Below are 19,425 nucleotides of genomic sequence, written 5' to 3'. Positions count from 1 at the left end.
ATCCCTTTTCTGACAGCATTGATGAAATGATCCATTTGTGATTGCTTCAAACCAATAAATCACATTTAATGTTTACAGGGGATTAAATGAATATTTACAGTGGATTGAATTACAGTTTTCCAGTTTACCTGTTTTCATTTAGAGTTTCTGTTTTGTTTTATTCTCTTAGCTAAAATGTGATTCAGTAGTGAGTGAAATCAGCGCTGGTCCAGGAACAGTGAATTTTACAATAAACAGGGAATTATTAGCAAAGGTGAGTAGTGTCTTCCAAGTGCTTTAATGTAAAAATAAATTTCTCAGTATAAAACTATAGAATACCTATTATTGTCTTAGGAAGGTATTTTCTATGTAAAACTGTCTTTCACAAGTTTTCCCTGAGGATCCCTGTTGCTGGTTTGCTATGTGGGCGTAGAATTTGGAATGAGGCTGAAGAAAGTTTCTTCTTGTGAGAAAACAATGCATCCAATGTTCACTGACAATCATAACTCTTCTATTTTCCTCTCTCTCTGTGCTTTAAAAGGCAGGCTTGGTTACATCTACTTTGAGTTCTTACAGTATACAGCTCAAAAGTTTTGATCTTGTAAATACTCTTGGTTTTACCTGAAGTAGAAGTATTTGATAGCAGATCCTTCATTACACACTTGACTGGAAAAAAAAAAAAAAAATCAAGGGGGAAAAAGCCCAAAGGGAAGATATATTCCTCAATATCCTGACTGAAGTATACATATACATTGTAACCGAGTCAATGGCTATTAGAGAATAGATCTATAAGTAATTTTTGTATGTGTGTCTAGCTTGCCTTCTTAGGTGTCATAGTAAGAACAGAATTAAAGGGTTTTTTACAGATGCTGTTCCTTAAAAAAAAAAAAATCAATAGCTGTTACAGAAAAATTTTAAAGTGCTTTTTTGAGTGGGAAAAATAAGAAAAATTTCCACTGAATGAAGTGAGATTTCCACTTTATTTCACTTTGTTAAAGGCTTCTGTTATCTTCAGGAAACTTGTCCAGTGCATACAGCTTTGTGGATTAGGTCTGTAGAGCATTGGCCTGTGTGATCTTACATGTTTCAGTTTACGTAGGGACTGACTTGGTGCTGTGAACACATTACTGACAATACTCACACAAACTGTCTTGAGGAATTTTTTAAGTCATTTTACACAGTCTCCAGACTTGCAAAGTAGACACATTTTAGTACAGATCATTCATAGTGGCCTTACAGACTTGCAGATGGGAGAGAGAAAGAAGGGGTGTTTGGACACATGGGAATTGAAGAGTTGGCTTTCTTTGGCACTGAAAAAGTAGAAGGTTTCCACAAAATTCAGCCTTTATTTTCACCAAAATTCTGCCTACAATTTCTCTTAATTTTTTTACTTGATCAGATACAGCTTTCAAAAGTTGGTGGCATTTTCATCTGTGTATGAGACCTTGTTTGCTTGGCAAACCAGCAATCTGATTACTAATGTGAGTAAAGGATGTGGGATCAGTCTCCTTTGTGGCTGGTAAACAGTTTTCTTGGTGATACTTTCTGTTGATGAAACTTTTTTGTGTGTGTTTTTGTTTTTTTCCAACTGTGCTTTATTTAGACTGTGCTGCAGCAGGTGTGGAAAGATGGCTCAGAGTACGGAGTAAAAAGTGAACTTTTCTCTACAGTTCCCAGACAAAAGGCAGTGATTGAGTTCAGGTAAGCCCATTTGAGGGGTCCTTTGAGGTAATTGCCTTGTCTGCTGATTGATATTTTCCGGTTGACATTCATTGCTGTAAAGTGTCATGCCTGTGATGTTAAACCATATTTTTACAGGATTATATTAAGCTGTATTTGACACTGATATATTCACCAAGTAGAATATAAATTGTATTCGGGGATTTGAGGCTTTTTCCCAAAACATGCTTGTGGTATTTAAGGAGCTTGTGCCTTACACTGCCCTCCATTAAGAATATTGTCATTTAATGCCTAATAGCATTCAGTTTTTAAGAAAGCATCTTTTTATTTTGTTATGAAGCAACAAAATCTGAATTTCCAGCCATTAATCCATTTCTTTTTTCACCTTAATACCTTCCTCCCTGACTTGTTAAAGCAGACAGGCATTTGTCTGGCTAAATCTTGTTAATTGCCGCCCCCTAAATTTTTTTCCAGTGCAATTTTGTTGACTGTCACCTACTCACGGAATGAAAAGTGGCTGACTCAGATTTTTTTATGGATAAATATTTTTGTTTAGTAATATTCCCTCTACAGGCTTCCATAGTCACAGAAAGTAAGAACTTGGCTTTAATTTGGAGGTTGAATTTTCATAGCTGAACTTTCTTTTTTTTAATCTGGGCAAACAGTTGTGTAGAGAGTTGGATTTTGTTGGTTTTTTTTTTCATTGTGGGGGTGGGCATTGCTGGAAAGATTTAATTTTGCTTACTGATCCTTGTACACAAGGTCTCTCATCCTGGTATCAGATTTATCTCTAATAAAGACAAGAGGAGAATGATCCATGTGTCCTAAACATGTAAAAAAGGGAGGAGATATTTTCGGTTCTTTGTCACTAGCACAGCTGGGCTTTGGTTAGATTTTTTTGTTGTTGTTGGGTTGGTTTGTGGGGTGGTTTAACCACAACCCTGTCTGTTATCTGATACTGGAGGGAAAGCTGGTTGGATAGGAAAACTTGCTGTCTAGGACAGAAGCTAATCAGGGAATCTTACGGGAAGATTGAAAATGGAGGTTTTATTTCAGCTCTGCTAGATGCATGAGTTGAATTCTTTTAACTTGGTGATCTGGTAGTTTTGTACACTGAACAAACATTATTTGTAAAAATCTGTTACAGCTCCCCTAATATTGCCAAAAAATTTCACATAGGACATCTGCGTTCCACCATAGTAGGTGAGTGTGCATTTCACTGTCTCCTGGGAGGGCTGCTTTGTCTGCCTGCTTCCCTTGACAGGAGAGCACTGCTAGCATTTCACTGCTTGGGTGTGAGTGGCTGTGTCAGGCTCAACTTGCTAATTAAAACCCTTCTGCTCATTATGCAGTGAAGAAAAGAACATGGTGTGTTGCTGGCAGATTTATTAAGTCACACATAATATAGTTTTACGACTGTGAATATTAAATGAAGTAGTTAAAAATTGGTCTTCAAAGACACCCAAGGCAGTTTTCATTGAGGTGTTATGAGAGTCCTTTGAAATTTAAATTCTCAATTTGCACTGGACTGCAGAGCAGTTCAGATGGTTATGTCTTGGTGGCTGTCCTGCAGAAAGCTTGCTTTTATATGCTAATTACTTTATGCCAGTGTTACTGACACAGTTGCTGTAATTTCTAATAGAATAATTAATAAATTTCTTGTGCAGTGCTCTAATGGTAAGTGGAAAACTTTACTTCTCCCTCATTTCCTGATCTCACAATAAAAACTAGTAGGTTATAGCAGAAGATCCTACAAAATCTCTGTATCTAATAATGTATTAGTTTTTAATTACACTTAATGTATCATGTGTAGTTATTAATTGCATAAAGTAATTGCCTCTTCTATGGACAGATAGTTGAGTGAAATGACATATCTTGAGCTTTTTTTATGTTCCATTTCTGGATCCTTCGTTACAAAAGAAAACCACTTTCAAAAATAGTTCTGTAGATCTATGTTTGTCCCAGAGTAAGAGAATTAATTAACTACAGAGAATGGAATTGAAAGTAACTGCAAGCTGTAATCTGGTGTTGTAACAGCAGCAGAAGAGAGAGCTTTCTGCATCCTTTACAACAGTATTGTAATTAAAAGATACCCTTGAAGCACAGGAAAGTAGAGGAAGAGATGTGGGTATTTCTACTGTGTAAATTCTAAGGCTATAACTAAGCTCAGGAAAGAGATGAAGGGTTTTTGTTGTAAAAGCAGTTGAAAGTAAGAAGTCCTTATATGATATGACAAGTTTGGAGCATAGTGTGTTAATTGTAGAACTCAGAAGTGCTCCAACAGCCTACAGAGATTCAGGACTTGATGTTCTCTTTTTCGCATCACAGTTAACAGCAGTTCGTGAATTTTGAGTGCTTGCCTAACCTGGTATATGAGGTTGCCTGACTGTGATGGAATTGCGTATAATGCCACATATTTGTGAGAATACAAGAAGACTTTAAAAGGTTTTTCATGATCTTATACTTTGCAGTACATACACCTGTGTGTGTTTTTATACCTGTTGTGTGAAATACTTTGTTGCACAGTTCAGATGCCCAGCCTTTCTGTTCCTGCTCAGAAAGGAACTTGCTTGTTACTGCTACTGCTGTTTTCGGTTGTCAGGTATTTTAGCAAATTCTATGGAGTATTTTCCTCTTCATTTTGAATACTGATCATACAAAACCAGAAAACTGTTCTATAGAGATGAGAGACTACCTACTACTGAAGAATAATACCATTTTTGTTTCATTACCAGGGAATTTTATAGCAAATCTCAAAGTTGCACTGGGACATGAAGTAGTAAGAATAAATTACCTTGGTGATTGGGGCATGCAGTTTGGTACGTTTCAATATTTTTTTACTCTGTGCCCTTTTCTACTGTATGATATGATTTAGGTTTCCAGCTTCAGTTTTTGTAGGCCCGTTGGATTCACTCTGCACTCATAAGGAATGATATCTTGTTTCCATGGATGTAATGTATAGTTCATCTCCTTAAAAAATTCTGAAGAAAACAATCCAGACTGATCCATCAGCAGTTTGACCTGTACTGATGTACAAGACAGGACCAAATTTATCCAAATGTCCTTCTGTCCCTCAGTAGCTCTTCTCTCAGATTAAACGTGTAGTTTGGGGGTTATATGTTTTGGTTTGGGGTTTGGTTTTTTCATTTGAGCTTGGATTTTTTTTCTTTGGTTGCTTGGTTTTGAGGGTTTTGTTGTTGTTGTTCCTTTTCTCATTATTCATAGAGCATAATTAATTTCCGCAACAACCACATTTTGGCATGTTGGGGCCCATAGAGTTTGTATCTTTAGAGATATCCCTGCACTTTCCCCAAAATACTGTTTCCCCCTAAAATGTAGCAAAAGAGAGGTGTGTAGGTGGAGAATGTGCAAGTGAATAGGGCCTGGAAGACTATCAGTCCTGTGTGCACACACATAGACACCCCTACCTCTTCTGAAATGTCCATTAGATCAGTAGAGACTGAAAAGTCCTCTCAAGTGTAGCCTGAGGATGCATGGCTTGGTATTTATTCCCTGACCAGAGATCATTTATGTCCCATTGCTGGATCTGTAGCTATCCTTCTGTTATGGCAGCTGACCCATCCATAGCATTCACAACTTTGTTGACTTCTGTTGTTAATCTTGCATTAGAAATTGATCTATATTCTCTTCTACTTTTCCAATTTCCCCCAAAAAGCTGGTTTTGGAATATTTTTAGGCATTAAAAAAAAGGCAGTCATGCCCACTTCCTCATTCTTGAAAGCTGGTACACCTCTGTAAACTATAAAAATCCCCACCACTTTGGCAGTAGGCCCTGGAAACCATCCATTTATTGATGTTTAAATGGCAAACACAAAGTGCAGTGTCTGTTAAATGGTCACTTTTGTTTATTCCAGCCCTTATGCTGCCTCCTCAAGTTTCAATGGTACTGCTGTTTATGGGGACATCAAGGAATCAATTTTATGAAGAGAATTGGGTTAAAAATTGAATGTAAATACCCTACTTTCACTCCATTTTTATATTCAGATTTGTAAGTGTAGAAAACTAAAATATGTTCAGTTCTGTAGGAACCCAGAGTGCCGAGAATATTTCTATTCTACCTCTTGTCCTTCTAGACTAAATTCCTGGATTTTAGACAGTGCAGTATAACATTCTCAGGACTGTGAGAGCGGTAATAGAATGCTCCTTATTAAATTATTTCCCCTGCAGCTTGTCTTTCCTGATCCTGTTTCTGATGAAACAGTAGCTTATAGCACAGCTTTGCTTCACTTATGATTTGTTTCATAAGAACTGAATACAGAATGAGTTCACCAAAAATTTGGTAAATTTCATCATTGCATATTTCATTCATTTTTGCCCCTTAGACATAATTTTATCACTGCACTATTGTATAATGAATGTGGCAGTGACAGTTAAGCAGTGAAATGCTATGTGGATAAAAGGCTTCTCAGCTGACCTCATTCAGTCTGCCTTTGAAGATACTAAATAGCACTCTGAAGTCTGAATATCAGGAGTTTTATGTATTTTAATAAAAAGGTTCCTGAAGGTATGAGATCACAATACCTGTTATTTACATGTGTGCCATTTGTGCAGCACACAGCTCTTACAATCATGCTTTTGACCTAGTAGTTCCAACTATTTCTTTCAAAGTAGGTACTCCCCTCTCTATTTGGGCTGGCTCAGCTCAAATATATGGCAGGTATTATAACAAATAATACTCAGGCTTCGCAGAATTATAGCATAGCAATGTTATTGTAAGGGTCCTTTCTCAGAAGCAGTGCTGTAATTAACGATCTGTCAGCTGGTTTTACAACTGCTGTTGTCAGAAGCTTTAAAATATAATAATTGAAAACATATTTTCCTGAAACATAGCAAAGAAACCCTCAGCCTTTAGGCAGTTTTGGGGCAGGTTTCTTAAGGTAACAAAGCTTATGCAGTCACACTATCTGTCCATCTGTCTTCCTGTCACTCTGCTCCTAATAAATTTTGAATGCTTTGGGCAACTTTAGCCAGATCTGACAAAGAAAGATATCTCCGAGAGAGTGAATTTCTTTTGGAATTAATGGCAGTTGGCAGTTGAGTAAGGGTAGAAATACAATGCATTAACCTCTGAGAGAGAACGTTAACTGTTGTGTTTAACTTGCTGGCTAACCAGTCAGCACCTCTAAGTCACAATCAGTCCCAACATGTGCTGCATCTTGCCATTAACCAGTGAGTGTAACAAGGTCTGGGAATAATTTGGGAAAGACAGCAAATGTGTGGAAGGATGTGTTTGGGTTGAATAAAGACTGGCAGCTGTGCTCGAGATTGGAGTGTAAAGTCAACATTGAATAGTGGAATGTTTAGATACACTAATATTTAAGAGAGATCATTAGGAAACCGAGCTCTGATTGCCCATAGAACAAGCTGTCCTTAACTAAACTCCCTGTCAGTTGGATTAGACTAATTTTATTTCCTAAAACCTAACCTGTTCCTCTTCTTTAAGTCTGCCATATCTTCTTCTGTACTCAGTGTTCCTAAGAAGGAAGTTCTTGAGACAGTGCTATTTAGTTGCAGAGAGTTTTCCAAAGGGATACCTGCATACCTTTTCCTACATCGGTCCTGGTCCTTGTCAGCTCAGAGGAATGAACTGACCTTAAAGCCAGCCTCAGATAATCTAAGAGACTGACATGTTAATATTGCTACATTACTGACAGAGTTAATGGGGTCTTTTCATTTAGGCAAAAAGATTGGGATTTGGATTTCTTGCCCTTTTGGATAGCTTTTGGAAAGTCCTGAAGCCAAATTGGATGCTCAAAAAAGCTGCATATTCTAAGCAGGCAGCAAAAATTTCCCTTGAAAACATGGCATGAGTGATACGAGGAATTCCACATTGTATCCCGGTTCTTACCGTCCTTGAAATGGTAATACTAGTAAGGGAGGAAGCAAAACAAGGAATTTTGAGTATGTTCTGTTGCTGGACAGTTTCCACTGTGTGGCTTCTCATTTACTGCTTGCTGCTGTGTAAAAGATAATTTTCTGTACAAGTCCAGAAACACAAATTCCTTTCGTGAGGAATTGAAAAATCAACATAGTATTTCTGACTATTTTCTAGCTATTATATTTTCCGTGGTTGGGGTGGGGGAGAGGGGGTGTTTTTGCAGTGCAATAATAGGTTATGCTTTTGGTTTTTTTTTTGTAGCATACACCCATTATATTGTTTTAAAGTGTAAGGCTTTGGTTACGGTGTTAAGACTAGACTTACAAAAATAACTTCTCAATATACTCTGGTCTGTTGTCTAACTCTGTATCTAATTATTATTCAAGGCTTATTGGGTGTTGGTTTCCAATCCTTTGGCAGCAAAGAAAAACTAAAATCCAGTCCTTTACAACACCTTTTTGAGGTAAGTTCAGAGAAGACCAACTAGATTTGTCTTTCCAGGATTAATAGGGGTTTGGTTGTTGGCATGCTTCATTCAAATATGCCTAATACCATCTGAGTTACTATTTACTTTTTGCTGATCTTTTGGGACTTGTAAGTGATCTTTGTGTGACAGCGGTGCTGGGTGTAACAATGCACATAAGGGATTTATGTACTTTCCTGCACAGATCCAATAACCATGAGGAGAGATGAGCAAAATTTCATGAATGGCTGATGTTCAAGCCCTCGTCCTCTAAAAGAAAGATCTCACATGTTAATGGGGCTTTGTCAGTCAGGGTTCTTGTGTGGCACTGTCAGTGTTTGCTTATCGCAAAGCTGAGCTGTGCTTCACCCTTGGAGCTGGATATGGGAGCTATGGCTGATTCTGGTGTTCAGGCAGCGTGTCACAAACACGACAGTATAAATCTGTCTCCCGGCAAAGGAGCAAACTGTGTTTGAATACTTGGACACGCAACAGCTGAATGCATGTTAGTCAGATTGTTTATGTGGCAGGGTAGCTTCTTCTGAGCTTGCCAGCTTCTTTGACACAGGTAAATTCTATTCCCTTGTTCCCTTGTCCCTGAGCCCTGCGGATTTAAATTGATAGATTTTCAACACTGAGGTGTTCTAGAGTTGTAGGACTGATTGAAAGAGAAAACAAGAAGCAGTCATATTTTTGTGGTTGTGCGTCACTGTGTATTACTTAATTTTTGTTTATAATTTCAGTCCATTCTTAGAATTTAAATTTTTAATACTTGAATTTTGCACTAAAGCTTTAAAATACCAGCTATTGCAGTAGCATGTAGGGTTTATGACCTTAAAAAAATTGTCTTTAAGTGTAAAGAACAGTATTCAGTCAAGACGGAAAAGATTCTAAAACAGTAGTTGTTTGAGACCAAATTAGTTTCTCAGTTATTCGCAGTTTTTAAGTGTTTGTTCAGCTGTATCCCTAGCTATATCAAAGACTGAGATGTGTTTCAAAATGGTGCTTTTTCTGCTGTTGTGTGAAATCAATCTTTCTTATGAATATGAGCTTGTAAAATACTGAGTCTGTCAAGGATTTTGCTGCTTCAACTGCTATCTCAATTTTAGGCAGTGCAGTTGCTATAAATGTCAATTTTGTGGTCCTCTGAAGACAAGTCTGTGGTTTAAAAGTCCACGATAGGTTCCCTTTCATGCATAAATTAGTTCTTCCATATTTTGCTGCTGCAGTTGTTTCAAGGTTATGAAGAGGATGATAGTGACAGCAGTAAGGAATTAGGACATTCATCTTCTTTCAAGATAAGCTGAACATTTTCCTATTGGGCTTTGGGCTATTCATTCATTCTTTAAATGGGAAATGTGTTGCTTTAACATGTCTTTAAAATTTTGACATTAAAAATGTCGTCTTTAAATGAATTTGTATTGTTCTTGTAGAACTGTTTTTATTGGAGGAGAGGATTATACTACTTCAACATTTTCAGTGTCATTATATTTTAGGTGTATGTGCAGATTAACAAAGCAGCAGAAGATGAAAACACAAAAAAGCTGGCTAAGGATTTCTTTAGAAAACTGGAGGAACATGATGAGCAGACATTGTCAATTTGGAAGCTATTTAGAGACCTCAGTATTGAGGAATACATCCGGATTTACAAGGTACAAATCATCCAAATGTTTTTTCTGTGTTGCTGGTAAAATGGTGTCTGTTTCTCCATTGTTTCATCAATATAATTGACAGTGCACAGCACCTTTTCATCCAGGAAACTGCCAAGCAGTGAACTGACTTGGGATCAGAGATTGCTCTAATGTTATCAATTCATTGCCTTTCCCATAAACTTTAGAATGTTGTGGGGACGCTCTTTCCCAGTATGCCCAGTTAAGCCCCATTCTGCTTGGAAAAAGCACAGTAGTTGATTTCTCATCCAAGCAGGCTGTTACTTTAGTTGCTGACATCCTAGATACCTTTTATCTAATGGTGTCCACGTAACTGGCTTTTAGACTAATTCTCCTTTCTCAGAAGTCCTGAAGTTCAGAGTGTGATGCTAAGCAGCAAGGCAAATCAGTGCTGGATAAATATTGCTCAGTTTTGCTTTATCTTTGAAGTCAGCAACAACCCACCAAATTTAATAGTTTCCATGTAATAAATTTTATTAGAAGATAACTCTGTTTTCACATTTCTGATCTAATGTTATAATGTTGCATATTAAATTGGGTGTAAGAAATTGTAGCAGCAGGAGTTCACTGCTGGTGGAGTTGAGGTAACATACAGCCATCTGTTGCACACTGTGATCTCATGACTGGAGCCAGTGTCTGCTGTTCCATGGGACATGTTTGTGCCACTGACGGAAAAATTAATCTTAAAAAATTGGGAAACAGTTTATAATCCAAATAACCTGGCTGTACTTTAACTTCTTCCCTGAAACATATCACTGGAGCCAAGAAAGTACTGTAAGTTAAGATCTCCTGAGCAAGGCACTTGATAATTCTTGTGGAAAGCTGACCTCTGAGGGCAAGTAGGTGCTGGGCTGGATCTTGAAGGTCACCCATCATCGATCACATGATGACTGGTACAGCTAGGTCTTTCTCTCCCAATTTCATTCAAACTAAAAAGTATTGAACTGATGACCTGACCAGGTTTGACAGTTAAGGTCATCTTGTCTCTCTTGAGTGTACCCTTAGCCTTCATGATAGTGATTTCTGTATGCTCAGCAATGTCTGTGAGTAGCTTTTACTTTTTAAAATTCCTTTTAGCATCCTTTTAAAATAGGGTTGGTTTCATGTCCAAACCCACTTGTTTCACCTCTGGCACAGCAAGTTAGAAACCTGTCTCAGAATTTGTGTACTAATTGCTCTAACCAGTTTATGCCTGATTTCTCATGAATGTTATATCCAACACTGTATTCAACTCAGGGAGAGATTCATTCTAATGCAGAAATTGATTAAATCAAAATTCAAGCATCCTTTTGTTTTAACAATGAAGTGACATTTACTGGAATAAAATTAAACTTTGCACTATATCTGATCTGTCACCTATAATCTGACTTAGTCTGAAGAAAAATGATTAGCCTTAATCTTAACGATGTTACCCTTCTTTGATATTCTTGGAACTTATCAGCGTCTAGGAGTGCACTTTGATGAATATTCTGGAGAATCATTTTACCAAGAGAAGGCCCAGGAAGTTCTAAAGATGTTGGAAGATAAAGGACTCCTTCAGAAAACAATGTATGAACTCATGCAGTCTATTGGTTAGCTTATTTAACATCTCAGTTGCACTCAAGATACGATGAGTGAGGTTTGTACATAATCTGAGGGGAAGAGTTTTCTCTAGATGGTTTTGGTAGCTGTTCTGGTAGACCGTCAGGATTTGTGCAGTCACAGCTAAAAATTACATTTTCCTTTTCTGTGACCAGCACAGAAGCCTGGCTGTGACAAACTGGGTACAATGACAATGTTCAACTCCTAATGGTGTTTTAGCCTGTTGATTAGTTGGGTAGCTGCATGTGCCATTTAATGAGCGGAATTGGATGAGACCCTTGCCTTGATGAAAGAGGTGCCTGGCTGAATTGGGGTGGAAGCTGTAATCGTGGAATGCACCAGAATGTGGGCAGGCTGCTCCCTGGCATCAGCAGTGGTGACAGCAAACTTACAAAAAGACTTAAAGGAGACAATCATTCAAAGAAAAAGTATGAGAGTGTCTAGAGGGAGGCCTCCTTGTGGCAAGAGGCCTTTGTTTTGGCTCTGACCTCAGTCTTACCTGAACATACCTGTGTACTAGCTTGCAGTGACATCAGTGTCTTCCCTCAACTTACAGAAAAGGGACAGGAATTGTGGATCTCTCGGAGAAGAAAGACCTCTCAACAGTTTCCACTGTCATGCGCAGTGATGGGACATCTCTTTATATAACAAGGCAAGCCCATCTTTGTTCGTTGCCAGTTATTTTGCCAGGGAACTTGTGAACATGAGCACATTTGTAACTGATAGCATGGATTTTGAAGCTTTTTATTTCTAGGATGGAACACCTTCGCTAGTAAGTGAAACTAGCAATGTAACTATGGTGGGATGAAAATGGCTCTTAAATACTTTTCCTCCCCTTAAGCAATCTGTTAGTAAATCTCCTCTTCGCATAAATCATAATACTCTCTCCAGCTACTAACTTTGAAAACAAAGCTGGGATCTCTGGATCTAATAAATAGTTGCCAAATGATGAAGGTTTTAGAAAGACCTTTGCTTAAAATATTTATTGACAGTGTGATGCAGAAAAAAATTGCTTGTTCAGCCATGTCTTCATTGACTCAGTGGACCACCAGCACTGTAACATCAATTTTACTGCTGTTTTCCTGCCATCTCATCAGTATCCTAAAATTCCTCTTGGGTATTTTAATATGGAAGCCTTAACAGTTTCTTTGTGCCAGGAACGTAAATAAATCTAGTGTCTAGCCCTCAAGGTAAACTGCACAGCTTTTCAGGGCAAGGGTATTAGAGAGATGCTACAGTCAATCCTGCACATGAGGGAGCTGCTGAATCCTGTAGCCAAATAGAGACAGAGATGCCACAGCTCCATGTCTGCCGGTCAGCCAGGAATAAGGCTGAACCCCTGATCTCAGCAGGCCCATGCACAGGGCCAAAACCACTCAGCACATTGGGCATTTTGTTGCCCTCTGGGTGATCAGGATGAGTATCTATTACTGTGAAGAAATAGGCATATATATATGTATGTGTATAGATACACATGTGTATGTGATATATATTGAGATATATACTTGTATTATGTATGTGATATATATGTTATTTAATAATTTAAGTCATATACATATGTATTGTATGTGCAGTATGTATCCCTCCAGTAGCTGGAGGTCCCTGTGGTCTCTCCAGCAGCTGGCCTGGACCCTCTGATGCCAACAGTACAGACTCCTCTGGGTACCTCATCTTTGAAGGCACACCTGGAGACTTCCCAGGATACTTCACCTACTTGCTTGGCTATTCAGCTTGATATTTGCTGTCAGTCATGCGTGGATGTGTGTGCCCTCACTCCAGCTGTTGGCAGCAGAGATGCCTTGTGACCCTTGGTCAGACTCCAGTTGTTATCACTTCATTTTGCTTATGCCCAGTTCCCTCAGTTGCTGGCACCACGGATGCAGGGCCTACATGAGCTGTAGTCCCCAGGTCCAGCTACTGACACTCCAAACACGCATGCAGACACAGGAGAGAGCCCCCTGACCCCAGGAGAGTTTGAAATGGAGTTTCATGGGCAGAGAGGACAGATTGTGCTGATGAGGCGCAGGGCAGAACTAGGCAAACATAAAACCAGCCATCAAAGCCACCCATCCCGGTTACCATCTTCTCCTTCTCTTTTCTTGCCTTTGGTTCCTCCCCTAAGCATCCCATAACAAGTCTTGTGCAATTGCAAATGCTCTTCCCTTTCATCCTGCATGTCCCTTAGGAAGTACCCTCCCTCAGCCAGGTGGTCTGGAGGGCTGCTGTGGTGACCCCTGAGGAGGGTTTTAGTCTGGAATACAAGGCTGATGGTTCTCCTGTGACACTCCTCTGTGTGTGTGTGTGTGTGTGTGTGTGAAGGTGAGCTTTGTACTATTTCAGCTGCTGCTGAACACTGGGTTAGTTTTCCAGGGAAGGGTTGTTTTTCTCACATCCCAATAGACAGACAGAGACTGGACTTACTCTGCACCAAAGAACTATTTTCTCAGTTATTTTATTAGGTAGTGGTTTAAAGAAACATTTCAAATGTGTCATCAGCAAAGTATACATATCCTTTTTTATGTGTAAGGCATACATGGATCCTTCTATTCAGGAAGTCCTCTCCCCTCCATAAAAAGCAGATTATTTTTCTAAGAGGCAAATAGTGAGGTATGTTTGAGTGAAAGTCCAAATAGTTTCTCGTTATCTCTTTCAGAGATCTCGCAGCTGCCATAGACAGAATGAACAAGCACAGCTGGGATACCATGATTTATGTGGTAAGTAATTCTAGATTCAGCACACACTTTTGTGCTGACTCTCTCCAGTAACCCAGGGGCCTCTGGCTTGAAATACGACTTTGACACACAGTATTTTTGGCACTAAAATAGATGCCCTTACTGCCCAGCAGCTGTGCCTCTGTGTGGCAGTGTTTCTTGGTTCTGTTTCAGTGCATGACCCCTACAATGGTTGAAAAATGGCTTTAAACTGAAAGAGAGTAGGATTAGATTAGGTATTAGGAAAAAATTCTTCACTGTGAGGGTGCTAAGACATAGGAACAGATTGCCCAGAAAAGCTGCCTCATCCCTGGAGGTGTTCAAGGCCAGGTTGGATGGTGCTCTGAGCAACCTTTTCTAGTGGAAGATGTCCTTTCCCACAGCAGGGGGGTTGGAACAAGATGATCTTTAAGGTCCATTCCAACCCAAGCCTTTCCATGATTTTATGGAAATAAGCTCTGGAGTTATTCTCTATTAAAAAAATTTATTGCAATTAGTTTGAAAGGAACTTTTACTTGATTTGACATATTTTCTGTATAAATGTTGTAATTAATAATTAAACAAACCAGAAAAAGCTGTTAGTGTTATAAAGGGTTTTAAAATGCTAATTTAGATTAATTTTAGACCGTTAATTTCTCAGTCTACTCTGAAGTCCTGATATCTTATCTGAAATGTACATTTTTATGGCTTTGAACAATGCCTTAGTTTCATTATGTAGAAATTGCACATAAAGTGCTATTTAATCAATCCAAATGAAGCAGTTGTAGACAGGGAATCCTTTTATATTTATTGGTTTCATTATTTTGTTTTTTAACAATTCTAGCAGTATCAGTAATGGATATGAATAGCAGGACTATCTCCTTACTTGTCTGAAACTGGTTTTTGATCTCATATTAACAAGGAGATATCATGTGATGCTTTTAAATCTTCTTCTTCTCATATTTAGAAAAAAAATTAATCATGAAAGCCATGTTCTTTTATATGAAGTCCAGAATTAGTAACGTGGAAAAAATCTGTATGTGGTCATGATGTGTTTGGTAATGTCTTTGTACCTACTCTGTACAGCTTTTTCAAAAGTCAATATAATATGACACATAGCAAGATGCAGGGAGGGAGATCAGTAAGCAAAACAGTAAATAGAGAGATAGTTCAAAGTGCAACTTCTAGTTAAACCGCATTCCTCCTTTTAGCTTCAGTCTTCAGGAAGTTTCCCATCGCTTACTATTCTTACATGTTGTCATAGAACAGGAACTTTTTGGTTATTTTGGGGGAAAATCGTTTGGTGTCTTGGTTTGAAAGACAGGTGTCTGCCAAGGAAGGCAGGAGTCTCCCTTGAAATGGAAGGAAAAAAAAACTGCAACCCCCTTTCCTCCGAATTATTATAATTTTGAAATTAAGGGGCTTTCAGGCAAAGACATGAAGACTAGGAATAACAGTTCTTTACTATTATATATCTATATGTGTGTAACCAGTCAAACAAAGAGCAATAACCATGGCAGTAACAGCGAACAATCACAAACCCAGTGCCAGCCTTCTCGGCTGTCGGGCCCTTTCCCCTCGGGTGCAGTTCCGCTCGCAGCCGGCAGGGGCGCTGGCGGCTCCCGGGGAGCAGGGCAGGTGCGATGGTTCCCCCGCGGCTGCAGGGGGCGCTCCGGAGCGAGCTCGGGGAGCACGCGGCACCGGTGCCCTGGGATCCCGGGAAGGGATGGGACAAAGGCTTCACAAACCCCTGGGCAGCCGATCCCGGTGTCCGGCCGGACCCTTGGGAACAGCAGGCTGGAATGGCAGGCTGGAACTGCAGGGACAAGCACAAATCCCGGGTGGCAGACGAGACGTATCGAACTCCAGAGCTGCAGCGGGAACCCCTGGAGGTCTCGGCAGGCAGGGCGTGCGGGGCTACGATATAGTGAAGGCTCAAAGCAGCGACAGGGCCAGGGCAGCCGCAGCCTGGCTCCCAGTGGGGCAGGGAAAGGCGGGCTTGGGATCCCGGGGTTTCTCCGGTAGAAGGAAGGCAGCTGAAAAAGCAGAAGCCTGCTATGCTGACGAATTCCTTCCAGCCTCTCTCTCCGTCCAAACGCCGGGAACTAACTGCCCACCAGCCCAGGTGAAAGAGAGTAGCCAGATGCACCCCTCCTCCTGTGGCCAGGTCTTTCGTTTTTCTTAAGCACCAAGTAATTTGTCCCCCTGGAAACATGTATGGGGAAAATTCTTTAACAGAAAAAGAAAACAGAAGGGAAACTCCTAAAACCCCAACATTTGGTTTTGGCGGCAGTTTTTCTGCCCCTGCTGGCTGGAACAGTGGGTTCATTGGCATCAAAGGGCAGTCTGGCTGTTAAAATTCAGTGCATTAGATGTTCAGGATGTTTCCTGTCTAGTTCATGTGGGTAGGTAATTATTTGTGTTTATTATACCAGGAGGTAGCAGGGAGCAAGGGAGAAGGAACAGTCAGGAAAAAGAACAGTTGGGGGTCTACTTCGCACAAATCGGGGTGTCAGCTGAATGTTCAGCTCATGGAGTGAGCAAGCATAGGAGCAATAGTCTCGAGCTGACTGCTGCTGTACCTGAACATCAGTCACTATTTAATTCCTTGCCTGGGCCTCCCTGGTCTCCTTCAAGTCCAAAGAGATGCACAGCACATCCAGACTGTGATGTGATTGATTTGTCCATCATAGCCAATGTCTCATTCAAGTTGGAAATGACAGATCAGCCTTGGCCTGTCCTCTCAGCCTTGCTCAGGTTGTATAGTTTTCAGAGGACCTGGTTAGTATTTTTATCATTTCTGACTTTCTGAGGGCTGAGAAAGTGGGTCCTAAAAGAGCGAAACAAACTCTTAGGAGACTCTTGTGGGACAGACAACCTGGTGAGGGAACTGCCAGTCTTGCTGAGCTTTGCTGCTTTGTGGCACTGCTTTGTGGTGAGTTAGGACTTTATTCAGTGTTACCAGAGGCAGGAGGACTTAATGGGTTTAAATGAGAATGCTAATGATTTTAGTCTTTAATAATTAAATACAAATGTATTTCAGAATCCTAATCTTGTTACAAGAAAATTATTTAGAGACTCTAGAGTCTTATTTCATAAGATGATCTTATTTTCATCAGATCAACTTGTTTAAAAGAACATTAATTTGGTTTACTACTTGTAATGCTGTAAATCAGTGCATTCACCAATTTAGGTTTTAAAACAATCCTACTTATTTCATAAAAAGGCAGTGATATGAGCAAAATATTCAAAACATTTTAAGATGTGGCATATTATTAAAGAAGTACTCAGATTCCATTGAATGTTGCACTCAAGAAGGAGATGAAAATGCTTTTATATATGAACAATTAAATATAATCCATGCTGTCAGACTGCAGGTTTCTACCTTAAAGCCAGCCATTTAGTGAGAGAGGTCTGGCTTTGTGCAGAGATGCCCCTCATCTGTAGGGTGCATGGAAAAGGAAGGCCTTGTTTGAAGCACTGACCACTGCTGTCCACTTATCAGCTGTCCACTTATCAGCTGTCCACTTATCAGCTGTCCACTTATCAGCCTTGCTTGTGAGTTGGCATGGGGAGGTGACTCCCAGGAGCAGAGCAGCTTATGAGGAGCTAGGAGAGAGGAGGCAGGTGCTTGATACAGTGGTAGAGTTGAGAATGAATACAAGATAAGCACTTCGTGCACTGCTCACTCCCTGTCGCAGAACACCAAACAAACGAGGAAATAGTGATTATTTGGTTATCTCTGCATTTTTCTTTAAGGAGGGATAAAAAGGAGTTTGAGTGAGGCAGTCGAAACAACTAGGTAGGAAAATGAACCTCATAGCAACAGCTGTGGCTAGAAACCCATATGGTAGTTGTTGTTAGACATAACATACAGTCAGAAACTACTTCAATTCGTAGGAGAGTAACCGAAAGTAGAAGTGAGCACAAGATGTATCATTATGAAATTGTGATAATGTGTACTTTTTTTAAAAAAAACTTATGTACCTGCCTTATGATGTAAAACTACAAATCACACTGGAGACGATAGAAACTAGTGGGTTCTGGAGGCAGAGAGCTTAAAGAGGTGTTCTGTATCTAAGCCAGAAGACCCTTGGAGTCTGGTGATGTAACACAGGGGTATAATGGGCAGCAAGGTTCTGAAGTGAAAATGGAGATGTTTTGTTTGATGGGCAACTCACAGATCATGAGAAACTAAAGAACATCAAGGTTTCCTTTCACTTTGTGTCTTTGCCTTCATGACCTGAGAATAATAATTTCTGAAAAGGTGGATTTCTTTTTCTAACATAACTCGAAGTCCCGTTGCCATAGATTCCAGCTGTCACAATTTTCAAGTCTTGCTTGTCTTTGTAGGTCTTAATTTTGCTTGCAATGACTTACTGGCACTGTGGTATTGTGTGTTTGTGTGTTAAAAGCTACTCCTTATCAGACTCGTAGTGTTTTCTGATATGCATCAATTCTATTCCTTAGACAGATAAAAGTCAAAGTAATCACTTTCAACATTTATTCCAAATACTGAAGCTCATGGGTTATGACTGGGCAGAAAGGTATGTACTAAAAATCTTAATTATATACTGGGTTTGGTGGTTAATTTTTTTTCCCCCAAGAATGTGTATAATATGTACATTGGAATTTCAGTGGAGTGCTCTTGTGAAGAGAATCTTCTGATGGTGTCCATCCACCACCATGCTATAGCACACATCATGAAGGCATTTTGGATGAAACTAAGCTAGAAGATGTGGTGCTGGTGTGCAAGTAATGGACTCCAGGGTACAAGCAGACATTTGGTCTGTAGGACCCAACTAATACTAGTCCAGCAGAGAAACAAACCCTCAGAATTATGTGCAGTTGAGCCTCAGGTCCTCATGAGCAGCCTTTTCATTCTATGTGTCCACTCCTGCTGGTCTGATTTATTTGTGAATGGAGTCATTGCCGTGTGTTTAGGATGGGAAAAACAGCCCTGTCTCTCATTTAACAGGTTTTTCATAACTGCTTGATGTGAAAAAGGTAAACAATTTTTAAGAGACTTTGTGGCATAGCTTCTGGGATATTGTGTGGTCACATATAAAATTATTAGCTCTTGAAGTATTTTATTTCAGCAGAGATCAGAATCAGAGTTTGAATCATGCTTCAGGCTTGAAGTATGTATTGCAGGGAACTGTATCCCTGCTGTAATTCCTTGTAATTACCAACCTTGTTAGCAATCTGAGCAAAGGTCAGTAATGGATCTACAGACTAAATCATATTCTTCTCTGCCAGACTGTGTGTCTTTTGTGGTTAAATAAAGGGTTTTAGCCTTCAGGAATACCAACCTGCCTCCTTTCACAGTGCTTAAGCTTGTGCTAAAATTACCTTAGATTCTCAATCATGAATAATACTTGGGATTATTATGAGCAGAAACAATGAATACTTTATTATTAGCAATGATTAATTATACTTTTAGTTTAATGTGGCCACAATAGA

At 39.6% G+C, this 19,425-nt stretch overlaps 1 protein-coding gene across 5 annotated transcripts in view; it reads left to right on the top strand.

The window, feature by feature from the left end:
• Window positions 1–19,425, top strand: part of RARS2 (arginyl-tRNA synthetase 2, mitochondrial) — a 31,586-nt gene that overhangs the window by 4,699 nt on the left and 7,462 nt on the right. For 3 of the 5 annotated variants that reach the window (XR_006014054.1, XM_042016125.1, XM_042016123.1), the window contains exons 4-13: window positions 170–253; window positions 1,583–1,680; window positions 2,807–2,862; window positions 4,395–4,478; window positions 7,945–8,021; window positions 9,518–9,673; window positions 11,133–11,239; window positions 11,829–11,924; window positions 13,926–13,986; window positions 18,433–18,509. Coding sequence is in view for 4 of the 5 variants with exons in the window: in XM_042016125.1 (XP_041872059.1) it covers window positions 170–253; window positions 1,583–1,680; window positions 2,807–2,862; window positions 4,395–4,478; window positions 7,945–8,021; window positions 9,518–9,673; window positions 11,133–11,239; window positions 11,829–11,924; window positions 13,926–13,986; window positions 18,433–18,509 (896 nt within the window). In the remaining variant the exon portion in view is untranslated. The remainder of the gene's footprint in view (window positions 1–169; window positions 254–1,582; window positions 1,681–2,806; window positions 2,863–4,394; window positions 4,479–7,944; window positions 8,022–9,517; window positions 9,674–11,132; window positions 11,240–11,828; window positions 11,925–13,925; window positions 13,987–18,432; window positions 18,510–19,425) is intronic. The other 2 variants (XM_042016124.1, XM_042016126.1) reach the window with 2 other exon arrangements.

Source organism: Corvus kubaryi, unplaced genomic scaffold (assembly GCF_017639235.1).
Source record: "Corvus kubaryi isolate FWS band 111438036 unplaced genomic scaffold, C.kubaryi_AGA036_p1.0 split3-73, whole genome shotgun sequence".
NCBI classification, from domain to species: domain Eukaryota; kingdom Metazoa; phylum Chordata; class Aves; order Passeriformes; family Corvidae; genus Corvus; species Corvus kubaryi.
The sequence above is the reverse complement of the archived record's forward strand: the minus strand, read 5'-3'. Positions and strand labels throughout refer to the sequence as shown.